We start from the raw sequence: 19,393 nt of genomic DNA, 5'->3' as shown, positions 1-19,393 counted from the left end.
AAATCCTTTTAATTTAATAGATAAATATTTTTATTTAATAAATGATCTCCATTATTTATAACAAAAAAATAATTGTTTAAATTTTATAAATCACTCTCTTGTTTTAACACATTGATTAAAAAGGCCATTTAATTTAATGAATCACTTCCTTCATTTAATAAATCATATTTTAATGCAATAAAGTGTTCCCTTCATTTAATAAATAATCATGTTAATTTAGTAAACAATTGCCATCATTTTATAAATAATTATTTTAATGTAACAAATTGAACCCTTAGTTTAACTAAAGAGCCCAGAGGGAATTATTTATTAATTAAGATAATTATTTATCAAATTAAGGGACTTATTGATTACATTAAGGGAATTATTAATTACATTAAGATAATTATTGATTAAATGGGGTGGATTCTTGATTAAATAAAGGGAATAATTGATTACATTAAAATAATTATTGATTACATTAAGATAATTATTGATTACATTAAGATAATTATTGATTACATTAAGGGAATTCTTGATTAAATTGAGATAATTATTGATTAAATGGGGGGATTCTTGATTAAATAAAGGGAACAATTGATTACATTAAGATAATTATTGATTACATTAAGATAATTATTGATTACATTAAGGGAATTTTTGATTAAATTGAGATAATTATTGCTTACATTAAGGGAATTGTTGATTACATTAAGATAATTATTGATTAAATGGGGGGATTCTTGATTAAATAAAGGGAATAATAGATTACATTAAGATAATTATTGATTACATTAAGGGAATTCTTGATTAAATGAAATGAATTATTGATTACATTAAGATAATTATTGATTACATTAAGGGAATTCTTGATTAAATTGAGATAATTATTGATTACATTAAGGGAATAATTGATTACATTAAGATAATTATTGATTAAATGAAATGAATTATTGATTAAAATAAGATAATTATTGATGAAATGGATGGAATATTGCTTAAATTAAAACAATTATCGATTATATTAAGGGAATTGCTGATTGCATTAAGTGAGTTATTGATTACATTAGTGGAACTAAATATGATTTTTCATCCTTGATACTTTAGGGCATCTAAAATGAATATTAATGGAGCTAAAGATAATGTTTTCGGGGGGAAATGTTACTTTTACCTACTTTCAGATGGGAAACATGCAGTGGGTCAACATGACCCCGGAACATCAGCCGCCGCTGCTGCTGCTGCCCGTCGACCTCAACAGCAGAGGAACAACTGGCAGGAGAGCAGCGGTGGGTGCTGGGTTCTCCCCCCATTACACTGCTGACCACAACCGAAAACAGCCAAGTCACGTCCGGCAAAGCCGGTGAAAATCTGAGCCCAGGATAATCAAGACAGTAATGAACGGGGTTTCTGTCTGATGAGCGGATAACGTCGGATAACGTCGGATAACGTCAGATCACGCTGATATTAGCCAGCCCAGCCCAGCCCAGCCCAGCCCAGCCCCCGTGTTTACTTCCATCAACTCGACGTGTCACTCACCTTCAGGCGCTTTATTTAACACACGGATGCAGCAGCCTTACGTTGACAATCACATTCAGCAGATGCATGAATTTAAACGATTAATCTATCGATTATTGGCGCGAGTTCAGGCTCCCAAGCTCGCCGAGGCTAACAGCGGTTTCACCACTACGCCGCTACGCTGGGAGGGGAGCGCGGAAAAGAGCCCAGCAGCGCCACTCAGCGGCGCGGAGTGGGATTGCAGGCGCATCCGTTTCAAAACAACGAAAAAAAAAAGGGAAAACAGAACAATATCCACTCTGTTTATTTTTTAACCCGTGATTTCTGCGTATTGTGCCAACGTGGATCTCAAAAAGGCCGGTTTTAAAGCTGAATGGACTGGATGCTACTAATACCGTCCGTATTAGGTGGCCAGGAGGTGTCCAGGAGGTGTCCAGGAGGTGGCCTCATCGACCCACTTCCACGAGAAGTAGCGGAGCAGGGGATTAGTGCATTGGTCAGAAAGGGCCTGAGCAGAAGACCAGAGCTCTGACGTCAAAGCCCTGGAAAACTAAACACGTTTCAGTGGAAAGAAGCTGTCAGAAGTAGTGAACCAATATGAGGATGAGAGGTGCCCATCGCTCCTCTGGTGTGGCGCTCGCCTGTCTAGTCCTGTGCTGTGTTTGCTGGGTGAATGGTAAGTCAGCTCACTGGTCTGCATCAGTGCCTGGTAGTGCTCTGTGTCATAAAGTTTCTATAGCCTTTTTTTATTTGAACTAAACTTAAAAGTCTTGTATTAGCCAATAAAATATTTTAGTCTCTTATTTATGCCAGTAGATACTAGTTTTGAAATAGGACTAATGCTCTGGGATGTTGATGGGACATGGCATTTTACTGCCCCATATGATACAAATGTGTAATAAATGTATAAATATTGTAAAATATATATTAAGAACTGTCAGTGCAGTACATGCTTAAACAAGTCTTTGGTCAACCTGGACCTGTTGTTAAAAAATGCTTTTTAATTTTAAGCCAAATCTTAAAATTATCTTGAGCATGGTTCAGTAAATTAAATACATTAAATTACAGTAAATTCAAATTCAGTTTTAAAGGATTTGAAAGAAGAAAAAATCACAGTTTGACTCACATTTATTGAGTCAAGTTCAACAAGTCGTGGGGAGAATATTTAACTGTTATTATTATTATTATTATTATTATTATTATTATTATTATTAACAATTGCCTGTTAAATAAATAACACTACACAAAGCTGAACAATGGAGCTTAATAGTTTTCATGCTATTTGTATATTTTCTAATCTTTTTTCCCTACATTTTGTTATATATATATATATATATATATATATATATATATATATATATATATATATATATATATATTTCTGTTTTTTTAACTATTTATTTATTTATTTATTTATTTATTTTTGTTAAGCATTTGTTCAATCAAAAAAACCCTTCTGATTTCACTCATGTTTTTGAGAATCAATGTATCTTAAAATGTGTTGTTTTGGGACCATAGGACACATTAATGATGCAAATGAGTTAAAAATGAGTCAGTGACCCATTATATTTTACACATAATATATATTTCATGCATAAATCTAAATGTATTTCTTCAACAAGTCTGTTTTACAAAAAAGTCACTCTTTAGAGCATATTTGTAAACTATCAAAGCTTAACATTATGATTTTGTGCCCATTACTACTGTATTTTCCCATTAGCATTACTATATGTATTTTCTGAAAAATCTAATTTACATGGCTTTTAACAGTTAGTTACCCAGGACTTGGTTTGGTGTCTGAATGTGATTGTGCTCTGGAGCTATGCGACTAACATAAGTCTGTGTAAGTCTATGTATGATAGGTTTTCGGCGACATAGACATACATAAGCTTTATAGCTCCAGTGCAAAACTGAAGAAGCATTGTCAGACTGCCTCACTGCTCAACTACATTTGTATTAAGGGGATAATTGGGTAAATTATATTAATCATTGAAGTTTTCCTATAAGGAAGCATGAAGTTACCTATTTCCTTTAGGCCGACCCCTATTTTAAAATTACTACTAAGTCTTACAGGAGCTTAATTCCTAGAACCTGTGCTCTAAGTCTTACTGTCTGTACTGAACCCAAAAATAGCCCAGGAGACACACAGATTGTCCACAAATCCTTCACCAGCATCCCTGCTCATGCACGCATGTTATGTAGCTTGTTGTTCGTGCTTAAACTTGGACACGTTTAAAAATAAATGCTTCTAAATACTTTGTGGCTCGGCTTATAGTTCCAGGTTATACCTAATATTATGTCAAGCTTCTTTTGAAGTCGCATATCATGGAAAACCAGATTTTCCTTACTTTTTAAAAATATGTGAGCAGTTTTTACAAGTGGTCACATGTATGTAAGGTTTTTTTAATCATTGTTTTTATGATGTCATAAAACTGAATTTACATATATTCACTTACTCGTTTAGCCCCGCCCATTAACGTTGAAGTTATACGTAGTGGCTGTGTCCAAAATTAAGCCCTACTTCCTCTTTAGTATTTAGTACTTCCAGTAGTACTTCAGAAGGAAAGACTGTTTAGTTTATTGAGTAGCGCAGAAATTCGGACACTTCCTCATTATCAATATGCGTCAACATCGGTCTCATAAACAAACGTGTGAGCGGCTGAGCTGTGTTTAAATCTCCACACACACACACACACACACACACACACACACACACACACACACATACTGAATTCTGGATTCATGGTATTAATCCCGCATTGTGACCGTTATGTTCATTACATTGCTGAGCAACCTAAACCTACTGTTAAGGAACTACATGGGAAAAAATGAGAAATTCACAGCATCCAGTGGCTTGTAACCATCACTTGCTGAAAGGAGCAGACCCAGAGTTTATTGTCACGTCACATTACACAGGTGTAAAAATGAGCGAAAAACCTGGTGCATAGTCTCTTACGGTAGTAAAAAAGCAACACAGATATTTACAAAATATAGAAATATAGAATATATGAACATTACCTTACACTATACATTTACTATACACCCATTAGACACACACTATACACACTCTGTGAACTATATTGCACTGTTTAAAATGTACAGGTTTGATATATAATCTCAAACCTAATACATAATATATAATACATAAGCTGGGAATGATCGGCACATCCGAGTTCACAGAGTTGTAGTTAAACGTGTAAACGATTTCTCAACATTTCCAATAAAAAGTTATCTTAAGATTTTGGAGTTTACCACAGCTGGTTTGACTACGAATCTAACAAAAAAAACATGTCCTACTTATCCCAGGTTAGCAGTGTTGGCATTGTCCCAGTTTAGCATCGTTAGCGATGCCAGTTGAGAACAATGCAATATGCAGTACTTTTCACCATGGAAACACGTCCACAGATAGAAGTTGGACAGCGCTGAGTTTACGACTGATTTAATGAGACACGAATAGACAGAAGTGCTAAAAGACTGTATAACACTACTGCTGATGTGCGGTGCGGCCCTCTTGCTACGCTTATGCTAGAAATGACCCGTGCACTGTGGGGGATGTAGCAGCTCAAAATCACATTTTAATTTCCTTATGATTCAGACTCCCCTTCCTTTACAATTCACAGCCACAGTTTCTGCCTGTCCTGCTGTGGTGTGATGCTGACCAGCATGGGCGTCCGCTAGCCGACTCGACAATGTGGCCAACTGGAGGCATGTGTCAGTCCTCACCCTGCCCGTGTTGGGAGCATTACATGTGATGGGAGGAGAGTATGGACGAGTGGGTAGTTGGGGCAAATTGGGGGAAAAAATAAAACAAAAAAAAAAATAAAGCCAGAATTTGGACGAAATGCCACAATTGGGTTCTTCACCCTCACACACCTCTACTAAAAACATAGTTCACATGTCCACATGTGAGGTTATCAGATAAGCTGTTAAAGCCAGAATTTCAGCTGAAAGGGGTCCGGCAGACTAAGGCGCTGCCACTATAACCTGAAGATCGAATCCTGGGTCATGCTGCTTGCCATCAGCAGGCGGAGCCTGAGAGAGCACAGTAGGCCTTGCTCTCTCTGTATGGGTAGATGGCTCTCTCTCCCTCCCTCCCCACATCACTTCAGTGTGATGCTTGCCAGCATGGGCGTTCGCCGGGCTAGCCGTCTCAACAAAATGAGGTGGTTGTGCATGTGATGGAGGAGGCAGGTGTCAGTCCTCACCCTGCCAGTGTTGGGAGCATTACATACGATAGGAGGAGTTGATCGAGTGTGTTGGGTAGTTGGGGCAAATTGGGGGAAAAAAATAAACAAAAAAATACAATAAAGCCAGAATTTGGACGAAATACCAAATTTGGGTTCTTCACCCAGTTGGGTTTGTTTTTGAGACTGTACATCACTGATTCCATAGAGAAATGATGGAAAATATGCTGGTTTTAACTTTAAAGGTACTAGGAGGTTCAGTTAGGTCAGCTCAGGAACGAGCTTTGTTCTGAAGCAGGTCATTTTAAAAGAGAGCTTTCTAAAGGATTACCGAAACCATGTGCAAAAACAACGTGGTCACAAGTCCCAGTGTAAACTAAAGCCACCTTAAAAACACAGTACTAAAAACAGCATGTTTATAACAGTTTAATTAAACACTTCTAAGGTTTTATTTGAGAAATTCTTTATGAGCTGTTTGAAACTTGTGGTCACTCTCAGTGTTTGGGGAGGCTTTTAAGCCCATTGGCCATGCGGCTCACAGCTCAGACCCTTTTGTACAGTCCTGTGCGCTGCCTGAATTGAGCAGCGTGAAAAGCACTCCCCTCTCATTTGTCTCTTTTTCTCTCACGAAACTTAGCATGCAGGGCCAGTCAATCCCAAACCCAACATGCTTCGAATGACTGGCCCACTCCTGCATCAACCCTGACATATCTGGAATTCTTGTTTACTCGTGTTTATGTGTCTGTTCCCCCGATAGGAGACTACTGTGAGGTGAACTTGTGCCATAACGGAGGCACGTGTGTGACCGGCGTGGGAGATGAGCCTTTTTTCTGCATCTGTGCTGAAGGATTTGCAGGGGATACCTGCAATGCCACAGAGAACGGTATCTAACAGCCATGCCATTGCCTACGGGTCACTGCTGGGTGGGATTGGTAACTCAATAGTAAGGGATTTGTCTAATAGTCTAGCAAGACTAGCATGTTAGTGTAGTAGTCCCACAATGCACAATACAAAAATACTATATACAAATATATAATAATGGTGTAATGATACACAAAGCTTTGGTTCACACTGCGGTTGGACCGCACAATTCAGTACGAGTACAACCAAATAGGGGTTTCCACATGTGAGGTCATCAGTTAAGCTGTTAAAGCCATCATTTCGGCTGAAAGTGGTCCGCCAGACTAAGGCGCTGCCACTATAACCTGAAGTTTGAATCCTGGGTCATGCTGCTTGCCATCAGCAGGCAGAGCCTGAGAGAGCACAGTAGGCCTTGCTCTCTCTGTATGGGTAGATGGCTTGCTCTCTCTCTCCCCACACATCACTTCAGTGTGACGCTGGCCAGCATGGGCGTTCGCCGGGCTAGCCAACTCGACAAAAAGGAGGTGGTTGTGCATGTGATGGAGGAGGCATGTGTCAGTCCTCACCCTGCCAGTGTTGGGAGCATTAAATGTGATAGGAGGAGAGTATGAACGAGTGCGTTGGGTAGTTGGGGAAAATTGGGGGAAGTAAATAAATACAAAATAAAATAAAGCCAGAATTTCTCTACTACCTCTACTAAAAAACATAGTTCAGCTTTGAGATGTGTTTACTTTTAAGACTGTACATAATTGATTCATAGAGAAATGATGGAAAATATGCTGGTTTTAAATGTTTGTCTGTCTGAATGTGCTGTCAGGTCCATGTAGCCCCAGCCCATGTAAAAACGATGGCGATTGCGAGGTGATCTCAAACTCCAGACGAGGAGATGTTTTTAACGGCTACATCTGCAAGTGCCCACCTGGTTTTGAGGGCGTCCACTGCCAGATCAGTGAGTATACCGCCTCCTTAATTCTGGAATAAGGAACTGATGATTACAACAACAGGATTTTATTACATTCAGGTGTCTTTCTGATCCTGAAAGGTCCAGTGTAGACCTGTTTCTGTGAGACGATCAGTTGTAAAAAGCCCTGTACAGAAACAGTTTAGTAGAAAATAAAGGAACGGTGGTGAAATGAATTGAATGGAGGGCAGATCTGATTTCCATCTTTAAATGTTCCTACAGCAGTTTGCTTATTTATGTTATGAGTCATTTCAGCTGGCACTCATGTAATCGCATATGCTGTCTGCATCATTTTAGAGGAGACTCAGCAGAGCAGCACAGTTCGGAAATCAGCAGCACTCGTATGATACACTCTTTTCCATTGAGTTACAGCAGGAGCTTTGCTGCTACAGGGCTCTCTCTCTTTTTTTAAGGGCTTCCTTCTTTTCAGTTTGAGATGTTCAGCTGCCCGTATAGATCGCTCATACAGCCACACCCAGGATGTGGAGCTGCCCTTGTGGTTAGGGAGGACTGTAACTAAAGGGAGTTGAAATAAGCTTTGTTATTATTTTCCAGTCTCGGCACGTTGCACTCTGTAAGTTGTGTCAGACTCTGTGATTTTATAGCCCCTGTAAGATACGTCAGTTGAATGGGCAGCAAGCTACAAAGCTGCTCCAATTTCATGACAGTGAGTAAGGACACCACCATGTTGAAATGGCCTTTTTTGGTCAAACGTACGGTGGTAAAGTTACACTTATAAGTACTGAAAAAGAGTTCTTTGACTGGTAACAGGAGTGAAACCCATTTTGGTGTCATCTACTAAAGGTTTTCTAGCACTTTCAAGATCCCTTTAACCTGGCAAAGAAGTATTTGAGCCTCCAATTGATTACTTGGAGTTGTCATGGCTGTATTTAGAACCGTTGCCTTACTAAAGATCCCTCAACCCCTGTTTACAAGGCTATTAAACATTGTTGAAGAACATTAAAGAACACCCAGAGGAAAGTTCAAAAAGGTCCTGAATGATTTATATTCAAAAACGAATCAAAAGGTCTAGCTAGAATGCTACACTGCATTGACAAAAGTATTGGGACACTTGCTCATTGTAATTCATTCTTTTATTTTTAATAAATTAAAAACATTCATCCTGCTCGTGTTGGAGTAACTGTCTCTACTGTCCAGTGAAGAAGGCTTTCTGCTAGATTTTGGAGGAGCATTACTTTGAGGATTTGATTGCATTCAGCGACAAGAGCGTTTGTGAGGTTCGGGGTGTTGGATGTTGGATCCAATCTCATCCCCAACTCAACTCAGATTCCAGAGAACACAGTTCCACTGCCCCACAGCTCAATACTGTGGGGGCTTTATACCCCTCTAGGCATGGTGCCAATAGGTTCATGTTTTGTCTGCTCCAGGGAGTCCTGTTGTACCTGAATGCATTCATTAGAAGGGGTGTCCACAAACATTTGGACATTTAGTGTGGCTTAAATGCAAAACCAAAGAAGCAAAGTTCAGATGCCAAACATGTCTTGGTCAATCAACCATTTTTTGGGGGGTGTAAGTTATCTTTATCAGTGCACTGTCCCTTTAAGGGAGCATAAAATGACCTAGTTGCATTGGACCACACCCCTTTTTAGAATTACTACTTTGTCTTTCAGAGGCTTATTCCTAGAACCTACACTCTCGGCCCTACTGTCTGTACTGAACCCTAAAATAACTTAGGAGCTACACCGATCCTCCACAAATCCTTCCTCAGCATCCCTGCTCATCACAAAATGCTGACCTGTGAGCAGATCTTCAAAGCTTCATAGAAATGTAAGGGTTATGCTGAAGGATTAGAAGACAGTCAATCGCAGTCAGTAAATCACGGCTTTTAGAAGGTTTTAGACGTGTAGCAGTTTATCTGAACCTCACAGAGCTTTTGAACTGTATTAGCTGCACCTTTGTGTTGGAGAATTACTTTGGATCAAGTATGGCAAGTGAGAGAGCATCCTATTGTGTCTTGTGTAGTCCCTTCTGCTGGCAGTCATAGCAGCTCGTCCAGTCTCAGCCAGGAGAACCAGCCATAGAGGCACCTTCAGTGCAATTAGCCAAGCTCTAATAAACCCCTAAGAGGTTTTATGCTAAAGTAGCCTAGTACATCCCAGTCTGGGCGTTTGGCCGTCCAGAAGGTTCCAGAACATATTTCTCCATCGAACATAATGAGGAGATTCAGTGAGGTCCAGGAACGCTGTAAGAACAGCTCAGGAAGGAGCTTTATTCTGAAGCTGGTCTTTTCAAATGAGCGCTGAGACCATGTGCACAAACAACCGGGTCACACGTCACAGTGCAAACCAAGGCCACAAACCTTAGGCCCTGTATGAGTTAAGCAATCGTCCTCAGAGAGAATAAAGCACTCTATGTCCAAATGTTTGTGGACACCCTATCTAATGAATGCATTCAGCTACTTTAAGTTGCACCCTTTGCTGACACAGATGTGCAAATGCACACACACACACATGAACCTGTTGGCACCATGTTGCCTAATGCCAGGTATGGGCTAGAGGGGTATAAAGCCCCCCAGCGTTGAGCTGTGGAGCAGTGGAAGAACTGTGTTCTCTGGAATGATGGATGGTGCTCCATCCAGTACTGTTAGGATGAGTTGGGGAGTTGGGGATGAGGTGGAGTGGTGATCATCCAACATCCTGACCTCACTAATGCTCTTGTTGCTGAATGCCATCAAATCCTCACAGCAATTCACAGCAAAATCTAGTGGAAAGTCACTCCAACAAAAGCAGGATAAACTCTTTTTTGTGTTTAAACCCTTGGTTTTGGAAGCAACAATGAATGAGCAGGTGTCCAAATACTTTTGTCCATATACTGTACGTGTATGTCATCACTAAGAGATTTACTCCCTTGTTTTTAGCACTTTTAGAGCCTCACGCCGCTTTCATTCATAACCAGAAACACTTCTGACCCAGACTGAGCAAGACCGTGTGTGTGTGTGTGTGTGTGTGTGTGTGTTGGGGGCTTGGAGTTGTTTTGAGTTTCCTTCAATCCTCTTAGCAGTTTAGAAAGCAGTGCTCCACAACTGCCGCAGGTGCTGACGCGGAGGTGCTGTCTGGCTTTTAGATTACGGCCTTTCTGTGTCGTGTTTGGGCTTTTGACTGCCGTGTCTGTGATAAACACAGGCTGTTTTTTTCCGAATGGGTGTCACGCATGTCCCAGCTAACATTAGACCTTAGACCTTTTTTTTTCAGACTAGGTTATAAACACTGTAATGTAATGTCAAGATTTCCATTCACTCATAGTAGAGGCCTCCAAAGGCCATTCGAGCTGAAGAATCATCAGAATCCACTATTTACTGGAGTTAATATACTGCTAATATGTACACAGAGCCAGTAAAACACAGCTGGGTTTGTAAATTCTGCTTATTCTCAAGTACCCTTCCATTAAAAGAGGCTCCTGGAAACTGAGGAATCACAAGAATCCACAGTTTATTAGAGTATATACACTCTGCACACACAGCCACTCTGCACACAGCTGGGTCTGTAACGTATAGGAAGTCAAATGACCAGGTTTAGTTAATGAATGGTCTGTAAACAGCACACTTAAGAATAGGCCATGCTAAGCAGTGACATATGCTCACCGTCTAAGACCATGCATTTGAATGAAAGGTCCCACACAGCTCGTCTAGTCCCTTTAGAGAAGTATTGCCAATAGAATAGGACTCTCTGAAGCAGACAAACAAGAGCCTTTTGGCACCATGCTGCCTAATGTCAGGTGTGGGCTAGAGGGGCTGAGTTGGGGATCTGGGAATAAGTTGGGGTGGTGATTATCCCACATCCCTACCCCACTGACACTGTTGTGGTTGAATGCAATCAAATCATCACAGCAATTATACTCCAAAATCTAGTAAAAAGCCTTCTTCCCTGGACAGTAGAGACAGTGACTCCAACTAAGGCAGGATAAGCTCTTCTTTTAATACCCTTGATTTTGGAGGGTGAATGAATGAGCAGGTGTCCCAATACTTGTGTCCATATAGTGTATGACAAAAGACAAGAAAACTAGCCTTTTTAGGTTTGCCTTTTTAATGCCTTGTGACACGTTAAAGCAAAAAGCTGAAATCTGCCCCTTTGTGGTGAGTATTGGTAACTGCATGGGGGGACAACAAGCCAACTTTAGCAATGACAGCAATAAAAAAGAGCATTCAGAGTCAGACTAAGATGCTTTTGGCATTTTCTACAGATTCTACACTGCAAACACACCACAATGCACAACTTGATCACAGGATTTGCGTTTTCCTTTTGTTCCGATGACAGTTTACCCACAAATTGCACCCCAGAAACAGTACAGAGCTGTATTTACACATTATGCACTGACCAAAGGCAAATACCTAGCCTTCACATGCTAATTTACAGCTACCTGCCTAGACGTTGGTCTGCCAAATAATACACCACAGCTAAATGTTAGCTTCTCCAAAGATCTCCTAATACCCCCGCTCATCCTGCCCTCTGCAGGTGCTGGACTGCTCCTCAGTCTGTCCAGGGTTTTATCTGAGGTCATGACCCCTGAGCGAGATACTGTCTGCTTGGAGCATTCCCAGGCTTTCCTTTGTGCGTCACCACATTCCTACAGTGCCGCCTGTTTCAATGTAATCATTAGGCGCCACAACATCTGCTCTGCGTAAAGAGAACACCACTTCCCAGTTCACTGAGAGCCACCAGCGCCTATTTACTTTCTCCAGGCCTGCTGCTTTTACAGTCTATTGTGACTTATTTAGGAGGGGGGATTCTGTGTGCTGCCCATCCCACACAGCTGGCCACAGAGCGTGCACTGGCCTAGCAGGCCAGAGGCTCCGCAAAAGTAAGAGAGTGTGCACCTGTGTCTTTCTGCAAAAGCACACAGCCTCAGCATTGTGCTGCTTTCTTAGGGCATCACTCAGCAGTGCACATATTCCTACACATACCTGACCTGTAGCTTAATAAATCCTGCTTGGGGTGCGCGTTCAAATTTCAGGCTTTTCAGGTCAAGGTTCAAATCCACTTTCATGATCATATGTGATTAAAAAAAAAAAAAAAATTACCATACTTACCAACTTTACCATAATGGGAACAGTCCTATTTGAGCTCAGTCTCACACCAACTATAGAGAGTAAACTAATATGGAGGAATATTCCACATCTGTCGGCCAAGAACAGAAAGCGGAGGCTGCAGTGGCCACAGGCTTACCAAGCATATAGCCTGATCGGATGAATCTGGGTTTCTGCTGAGGCACACAGATGTTGGGGTCAGAATTTGGTGCCAACAGCATGAATGCATGGACCCAACCCTGTGTCAACAGTCCAGGCTGGTGGAGGTGGTGGTGTAATGGTGTTGTAGATGTTTTCTTGGCACACTTTGAGCCTGTGAATAACAGCCAGTCGTTGCTTGAATGCCAGAGTCTATTTGAGTGTTGTTGCTGACCATCTGCAGCTGCATCCAACTGCTTGTGGAATCCATGATAACAAGATCTGGAGCTGTTTTGAGAGCAATGGGTGGTCCTACCCAGTATTAGTGACCAAAAAAACATATTTTTGTTGAGTTCGAAATATACAAATCCAGACACCCACAGAAACACGTATCTTGAACTGTGATCGGCCCAGATGCTCACCGTACAGTGTACAACACACTTTAATTCGTTGGGGGGCTCATTTGCGGCCTTCTGCAATAACATGTGATTAAATGCTTCTTGGAGCAAATTTACCTTTACTGCCTTTACCTTCACCTCAGCTCTCTTTCATATTAGTGTCACTGATGTCCACCCATTCACAGAAGACTGTGTATAAATAAGTTGTGTATTGGGACTGAGTCTTGTGTGATTTTCATAGATGTGAATGACTGTGCCAACCAGCCCTGTAAGAACGGGGGCAAATGCCGGGATCTAGATGGAGACTACACCTGCCTGTGCCCATCGCCTTACGTAGGGAAGCAATGCCAGTTAAGTAAGTATATGTGTGAATTAATAATAAGGCATTAGTATCTGTTCAATAATCCACAGTAAAGTATTAAATATCGCATATTACACAGTATTGGAGCTGATATGTGTTTTTGTTGGTGGCAGGCTGTATCTCTCTGTTGGGAATGGAAGGAGGGGGTATTGTGGAGTCCCAGATTTCAGCCTCATCAGTAGACTTTGGCATCCTGGGGCTGCAGCGTTGGGGTCCTGAACTCGCCCGCCTCAACAACCAGGGCATAGTCAACGCCTGGAGCTCCGCCCCCCATGACAAAAATCCCTGGATTGAGGTTAGTCAGAAATACATACAATACACTGTATGTCCAAATGTTTGTGGACACCCCTTCTAATGGATTCCTTCAGCTACTAGAGTATAAAGCCCCCCCCCCCAGCATTGAGCTGTGGAGCAGTGGAAATGTGTTCTCTGGAATGATACATGGTGCTCCATCCAATACTTTTGGGATGAGTCAGGGAGTTGGGGATGAGGTGGGGTGGTGATCATCATCCAACATCCTGACCTCACTATTGCTTTTGTTGATGAATGCAATCAAATCCTCACTGCAGTGCTCCTCCAAAATCTAGTAGAAAGCCGTCTTCCCTGGACAGTAGAGACAGTTGCTCCAACAGAAGCAGGATGAACTCCTTTTAATAGCCTTATTTTGGAAGAAACAATCAAGAAGCAGGTGTCCCAATACTTTTGTCCATGTAGTCTATCTTTACTTGTCTGGATTTTTAATAAAGAACGATGACTTTATTTCAGGTCGACTTGCAGAAAAAGATGCGTCTCACTGGCATCATTACCCAGGGAGCCAGTCGCATGGGCACGGCCGAGTTCATCAAGGCCTTCAAGGTGGCGTCCAGCTTTGATGGCAAAATCTACACAGTGCACCGAGCTGACAGCCAGAGGAAAGACAAGGTGAGTAGCAGATGTGATGAGATTTAGAGGTGACACACACTTTTATTCTTTAAAGGGACAGTTCAGTCACAGATGCTAATGTTGCTAACAATGAATGAAAGCCATTTGCCACCAGTTAGCATTCGCAAAGGAACATACTTGTAATAGAAAACACTGTGTATATGTGGGGCACTTCCTACTATGCAAATCAAACTGAACAATATTTCATTGATTTTATTAAAATTAGTCATTAATTTTTTTTACTAAATGTTAACTGAGGGTTGACCTGCCTACACCCCTATAGGGACACAGAATTATGTTTCCAACAGTGCAGTTGAGCAGCTTATTGGTGGCTTTCCACTACCATACATTGTGAAGCAGTGCTGTTAGTTTGCTGCTTACTCGTCTGCTGTGTTCACAGGTCTTTGTTGGGAACACAGATAATGACAGCACTAAGACAAACCTCTTTGATCCCCCGATTGTGGCCCAGCACATCCGTATCGTCCCTGTGGTGTGCCGCAAAGCATGCACCCTACGCCTGGAGCTGATTGGGTGCGAGCTCAATGGTAATCTGCTTTAATTAAGAGTAGCAGTTCCTTTCAGCTCTTTTAGATCCACTGTGGCTTAAATGCACCTTATAAAAATCTCTTATAACATTTTATTGAATTATGTCTTAATTCTAGTTCATTGAATCAGCAGTTTATCCAGTGTGCAGATTGATAACTTTGAGTTAAACTACATTTTGGTTTGTAAGTAGAAGAAGAGAGTAAATATTTTTAGATTTTAGATTTTTACCATGTTTTTGGTCAATTCTGCCAATTTGTCATCAGCAGCCGGAGTCAGAGAGAGCACAATTGTCACAATTGACAGTCCTTGTCGGGGACAGTCCAGTCAGGGCAGTACAAGATTGGGTAAAAAAGGGGGGGGGGGAAGAATTGATTGATTTTTAGGAATTGGTACAGTATCACAATACTCCAATATATTGATCATTTCTTACATCCCTACAAAACAATAGTCATAAATTATCACTGCAATAGCTGTAGTTATAGAATCCTATTTATTACCAGTTCTAAGTTATTCTGGACTCCAGCTGGATCTGAAGTCTATGGAAGTCTTGCACTTCAGGTGCTGTTTGTAATTAATCCAAGGGCTACTATTACTTGATCTCTTCCCACTGTGCCTCTCATTTCCTCTCTCTTCCGACTGTTTGTTTACAGTGTACTCTAATGCGGTCGGTTGCGTCGATCCTCTGGGCATGAAGTCTCGTCTTATCTCAGACAGCCAGCTATCAGCTTCCAGTGCTTTCCGCACCTGGGGCATAGATGCTTTCACCTGGCTCCCCCACTTTGCTCGCCTGGACAAGCAGGGCAAGACAAATGCTTGGTCTGCCGCCAGCAACAACCGCACAGAGTGGCTTCAGGTGATGTGGCACTCTTTTAAAACACTTCCTCAAATGTGGGAGTAGTAATTTGAACCATTGCTTAGTTTGAACTCTTTTTACACAGTGTTTACATGGTTTAATATGATGTGAGGCCTAACCAGCTGTGTTGTATTCTATGGTTACTAGTTGGATTTGGAGAAGCCTAAAAGGATCACAGGCATCATCACTCAGGGAGCCAAAGACTTTGGCGTTGTGCAGTTTGTGTCTGCCTTTAAGATTGCACACAGTGATGACGGCCAGTCCTGGACTGTGCTTAAAGAGGAAACCAGCAGAACAGACAAGGTTAGTGAACGTCTGGAATGCTGCTTTGTTGATGACTTTTCTCTTAAGCCTAGACAGACAGGCCGACAGACAGATAGGTAGATAGATAGACAGATAGACACAGACAGATAGACAGATAGGTAGATAGACAGACAGACAGACAGACAGACAGACAGACCGACAGACAGACAGACAGACAGACAGACAGACAGACAGACAGACAGATAGACAGATAGATAGATAGATAGATAGACAGATAGACACATACAGACAGACAGATAGGTAGATAGACAGACAGATAGATAGATAGATAGATAGATAGATAGATAGATAGATAGATAGATAGATAGATAGATAGATAGGTAGATAGACAGATAGACAGACAGACAGATAGATAGATAGACAGATAGACAGATAGATAGATAGACAGACAGATAGATAGATAGATAGACAGACAGACAGATAGATAGATAGACACAGACAGACAGACAGACAGATAGGTAGACAGACAGACAGACAGACAGACAGACAGACAGATAGATAGATAGATAGATAGATAGATAGATAGATAGATAGATAGATAGACAGACAGATAGACAGACACATAAATTGATAGATAGACAGACAGATAGACAGACACATAAATTGATAGATAGACAGACCGACAGACAGATAGGTAGGTAGATAGATAGATAGATAGACAGACAGACAGAGAGAGAGAGTGAGAGAGACAGACAGACAGACAGAGAGAGAGAGAGAGTGAGAGAGACAGACAGACAGACCGAAAGACATCCAAAGGAGAAGAGAACCTGTGTCTATGGTCAAAGGCACTAAATTTAAACATCCAGCCAAAAGTCCATACATTCTAAGGCTCAGGTGAAGCAGACATGTCGGTGTTTGTGAGACTATCAAGTAAGACACTAGCCTAAGAGCTCATTTTGCTAATGTCTGGCCGTTTGAGTGGGCGTTTTAGATTTAGCGTCTTCAGGTCCTCTTCTTTAGAAGGCGTCAGATAGTTATCTAGCGTCCCTCAGCACTTCGATCTCTTTATGTTGTGTTCATAACCCTGTAGTTCACATGAAATTCCCCTTTTCTTCCAATTCCTGTGACAGCATGTCTGTTGTAATCTATGTCAGTGGATGCGCTCTTGTGGTTCTAAACACAGTAAACAAAGATAGCTACCTTGTTTCTTGAAAAATAAGGTGGATAGATGCCCCACCCAGTTTTCTATTTAGAGTTTACTGGGTTCTGTGGGAGCTCATGGCCAGTTTCTCCTTCTGAAGATCCTTATCAGGGTTTACTTGGTGGCTTCCCTGAGGAAAGGCCTCTGTTGAAAATCTTAGGGACTGTTGTTGTGAGCATATGACCGCTCTCTTCATGCTTCCAGTACTCTAGCAAACTGCACTGCTCAACCGAGCATTTGTGTAATACCAGCTCTTCACCCAACATAGACTCACCACATAACAATAGCCTTTTCTCTTTCTTCTCTTTTTTCCACTTCAGATTTTCCAAGGCAACATCGACAACAACACTCACAAAAAGAACTTATTTGAGCCGCCCATCTTCGCCCGGTTTGTGCGCTTCCTGCCCTGGGAGTGGCATGAACGCATCACTCTGCGGATGGAGCTCCTGGGTTGCGATGCTTAGTGACCCCTGTGGAGGACCAGAGGCCGTCTGACCCCTCTTTCTGACCCCCCCAGCCCCCCTCCAGTGCTCCTTCTGACCTGTGTACTGCCCAGGTGCTAGCACAGTCTCTGTTTGTTGTTAATGGGTGGGTTTAGCTTGTAGAGTAAACTCTGCTGACTTTGCATTGTCTTTACGGCATTAGGCCTCTAACTAAGCGTTCCTCTCTGCTCCCCTGCTCATGCTGTTAATACGCTTATAATGTTAATACTTGCACTTTTTACTTTTCATTGGTAAGAAGAAGTAAAGATATCAATGTGTTTAATAGCACACACTGTCTGTTAATGAAAGAAACATGTTTTACATTGACCTGCAGGCACAGTAACCTTTTGTAGTCATTGCACCATTTCTGGGCTTTTCTAGAGGCTGTTTCAGTCTACAGAATTCATGCACTCCTAAAAATAAAGGTGCTCAAAAAAGGTTATTTGGAGCAATGCCTGAGAAGAACCACATTTTGGTTGCCTGATGTATTTTTGAAATGGACGGCTTTTCACAGAACCACTGTTGTAAGGAAGATTTGTGAGTTTGAAGAACATCTGTGAAACCATTAAGGGACCTTTATTTTCTAAGAGTGTGGAAGAAGAACGTTCTCCAGCCATTGGTATCATTTTCTCGTCCTGCTTCGAAATGTTGCAGGTGCATATGGTTCTTGGAGCAATTTCACACAGAAGAACCAAGTCAAACCCCTGTTTGGGAGTATAACCAACCTTTAAAATGTTTGAAGAACATTCACATGATGAAAAATGTCCTCCTAGAACATTTCCTTTGGAGTTTCTTTAGAATTGTTTTGTTCTCCATCCATTGGAAGGATTGTTGGGAACCAAAAGTGGTTCTTCTGTGGCATCTGGTGAAGAATCCTTGTGAAGGTTACTTCCACTCTAGGGATGCTAATCTGGAAAGATGCCATTTGACCTTATGGTGCCTTCAAGCACATCCAGATTTGACCCTCCAGTAATCAGCATAGTGTCCAGTGACTCGCTGCCTGGGGCGTTATTTTTACCGTCAGGCTTCGGAGAATGGAAGCCAAGCAGAACGCATGTGTGTTCAGTGTATTTTGACGTTTATTATAAATGAGGCTACACTGAAAACGGTAATGCTCTGAATCCCCCTGATTCAGAGGTGCTTATTATTCACACATGAATAAATCGATTTTACATCTGCTTATTTACATCAGATCATTGATACATGTCAGTAAATTGTGTTGATGTAAGCAATTTTATTCATTTAGAAATAATGTCAAGCAAATTCAACACATTGCTGTTTTCAGTGGAGATGTAATCAGGGATTGTGCAATAAATTGGTAGAAAAAACATATAAAACAAATATATGTATTGAGACACGAGTATGATCAAGAAAGGGAGATGTAAACAATGATTATTATAATGAATTATGAGTCAATAGATTAAAAAAATAATTTCCCAATATTACACTGAAGCCGCCACACTTGTATTACTAGCAGATCCAGTATATTTCATTGCATTTTTCCATTATTTTTAATTCAGATTTCATTTTCTTCCTTTTTATTTATTGACAGTTTCAACAACCAAATTCAGACAGAAGTGTAGCGCGTAATGTGTGTGTGTGTGTGTGTTTTTTTTTACCCTTTTGTGAAAAGAAGTGTGTGTTTCTGTTTAACAGACTCATCATTAATAAATGATTTAAGTACT

General features: G+C 41.1%; 2 protein-coding genes across 3 annotated transcripts in view; one reads left to right on the top strand and one right to left on the bottom strand.

Annotated features, from left to right (window-relative positions):
* cpt1aa (carnitine palmitoyltransferase 1Aa (liver)) overlaps positions 1-1,696 on the bottom strand; it is a 19,426-nt gene extending 17,730 nt beyond the window's left edge. For both annotated transcript variants that reach the window (XM_072671650.1, XM_072671651.1), the window contains exon 1: positions 1,516-1,696. The gene's annotated coding sequence lies outside the window, so the exon portion shown is untranslated. The remainder of the gene's footprint in view (positions 1-1,515) is intronic.
* On the top strand, positions 1,414-19,393 carry mfge8a (milk fat globule EGF and factor V/VIII domain containing a). Its single transcript, XM_072671652.1, has 10 exons — positions 1,414-2,170; positions 6,436-6,561; positions 7,357-7,488; positions 13,322-13,435; positions 13,555-13,736; positions 14,207-14,362; positions 14,763-14,907; positions 15,559-15,761; positions 15,909-16,064; positions 17,547-19,393. The coding sequence occupies exons 1-10, from the start codon at positions 2,092-2,094 to the stop codon at positions 17,688-17,690; spliced, it is 1,437 nt and encodes a 478-aa protein (XP_072527753.1). The 5' UTR covers positions 1,414-2,091; the 3' UTR covers positions 17,691-19,393.

The sequence above is a fragment of the Salminus brasiliensis genome, chromosome 25 (assembly GCF_030463535.1).
Source record: "Salminus brasiliensis chromosome 25, fSalBra1.hap2, whole genome shotgun sequence".
NCBI classification, from domain to species: Eukaryota; Metazoa; Chordata; class Actinopteri; order Characiformes; family Bryconidae; genus Salminus; species Salminus brasiliensis.
Note: the sequence above shows the minus strand (reverse complement) of the source record. Positions and strands in the feature narration are given on the sequence as shown.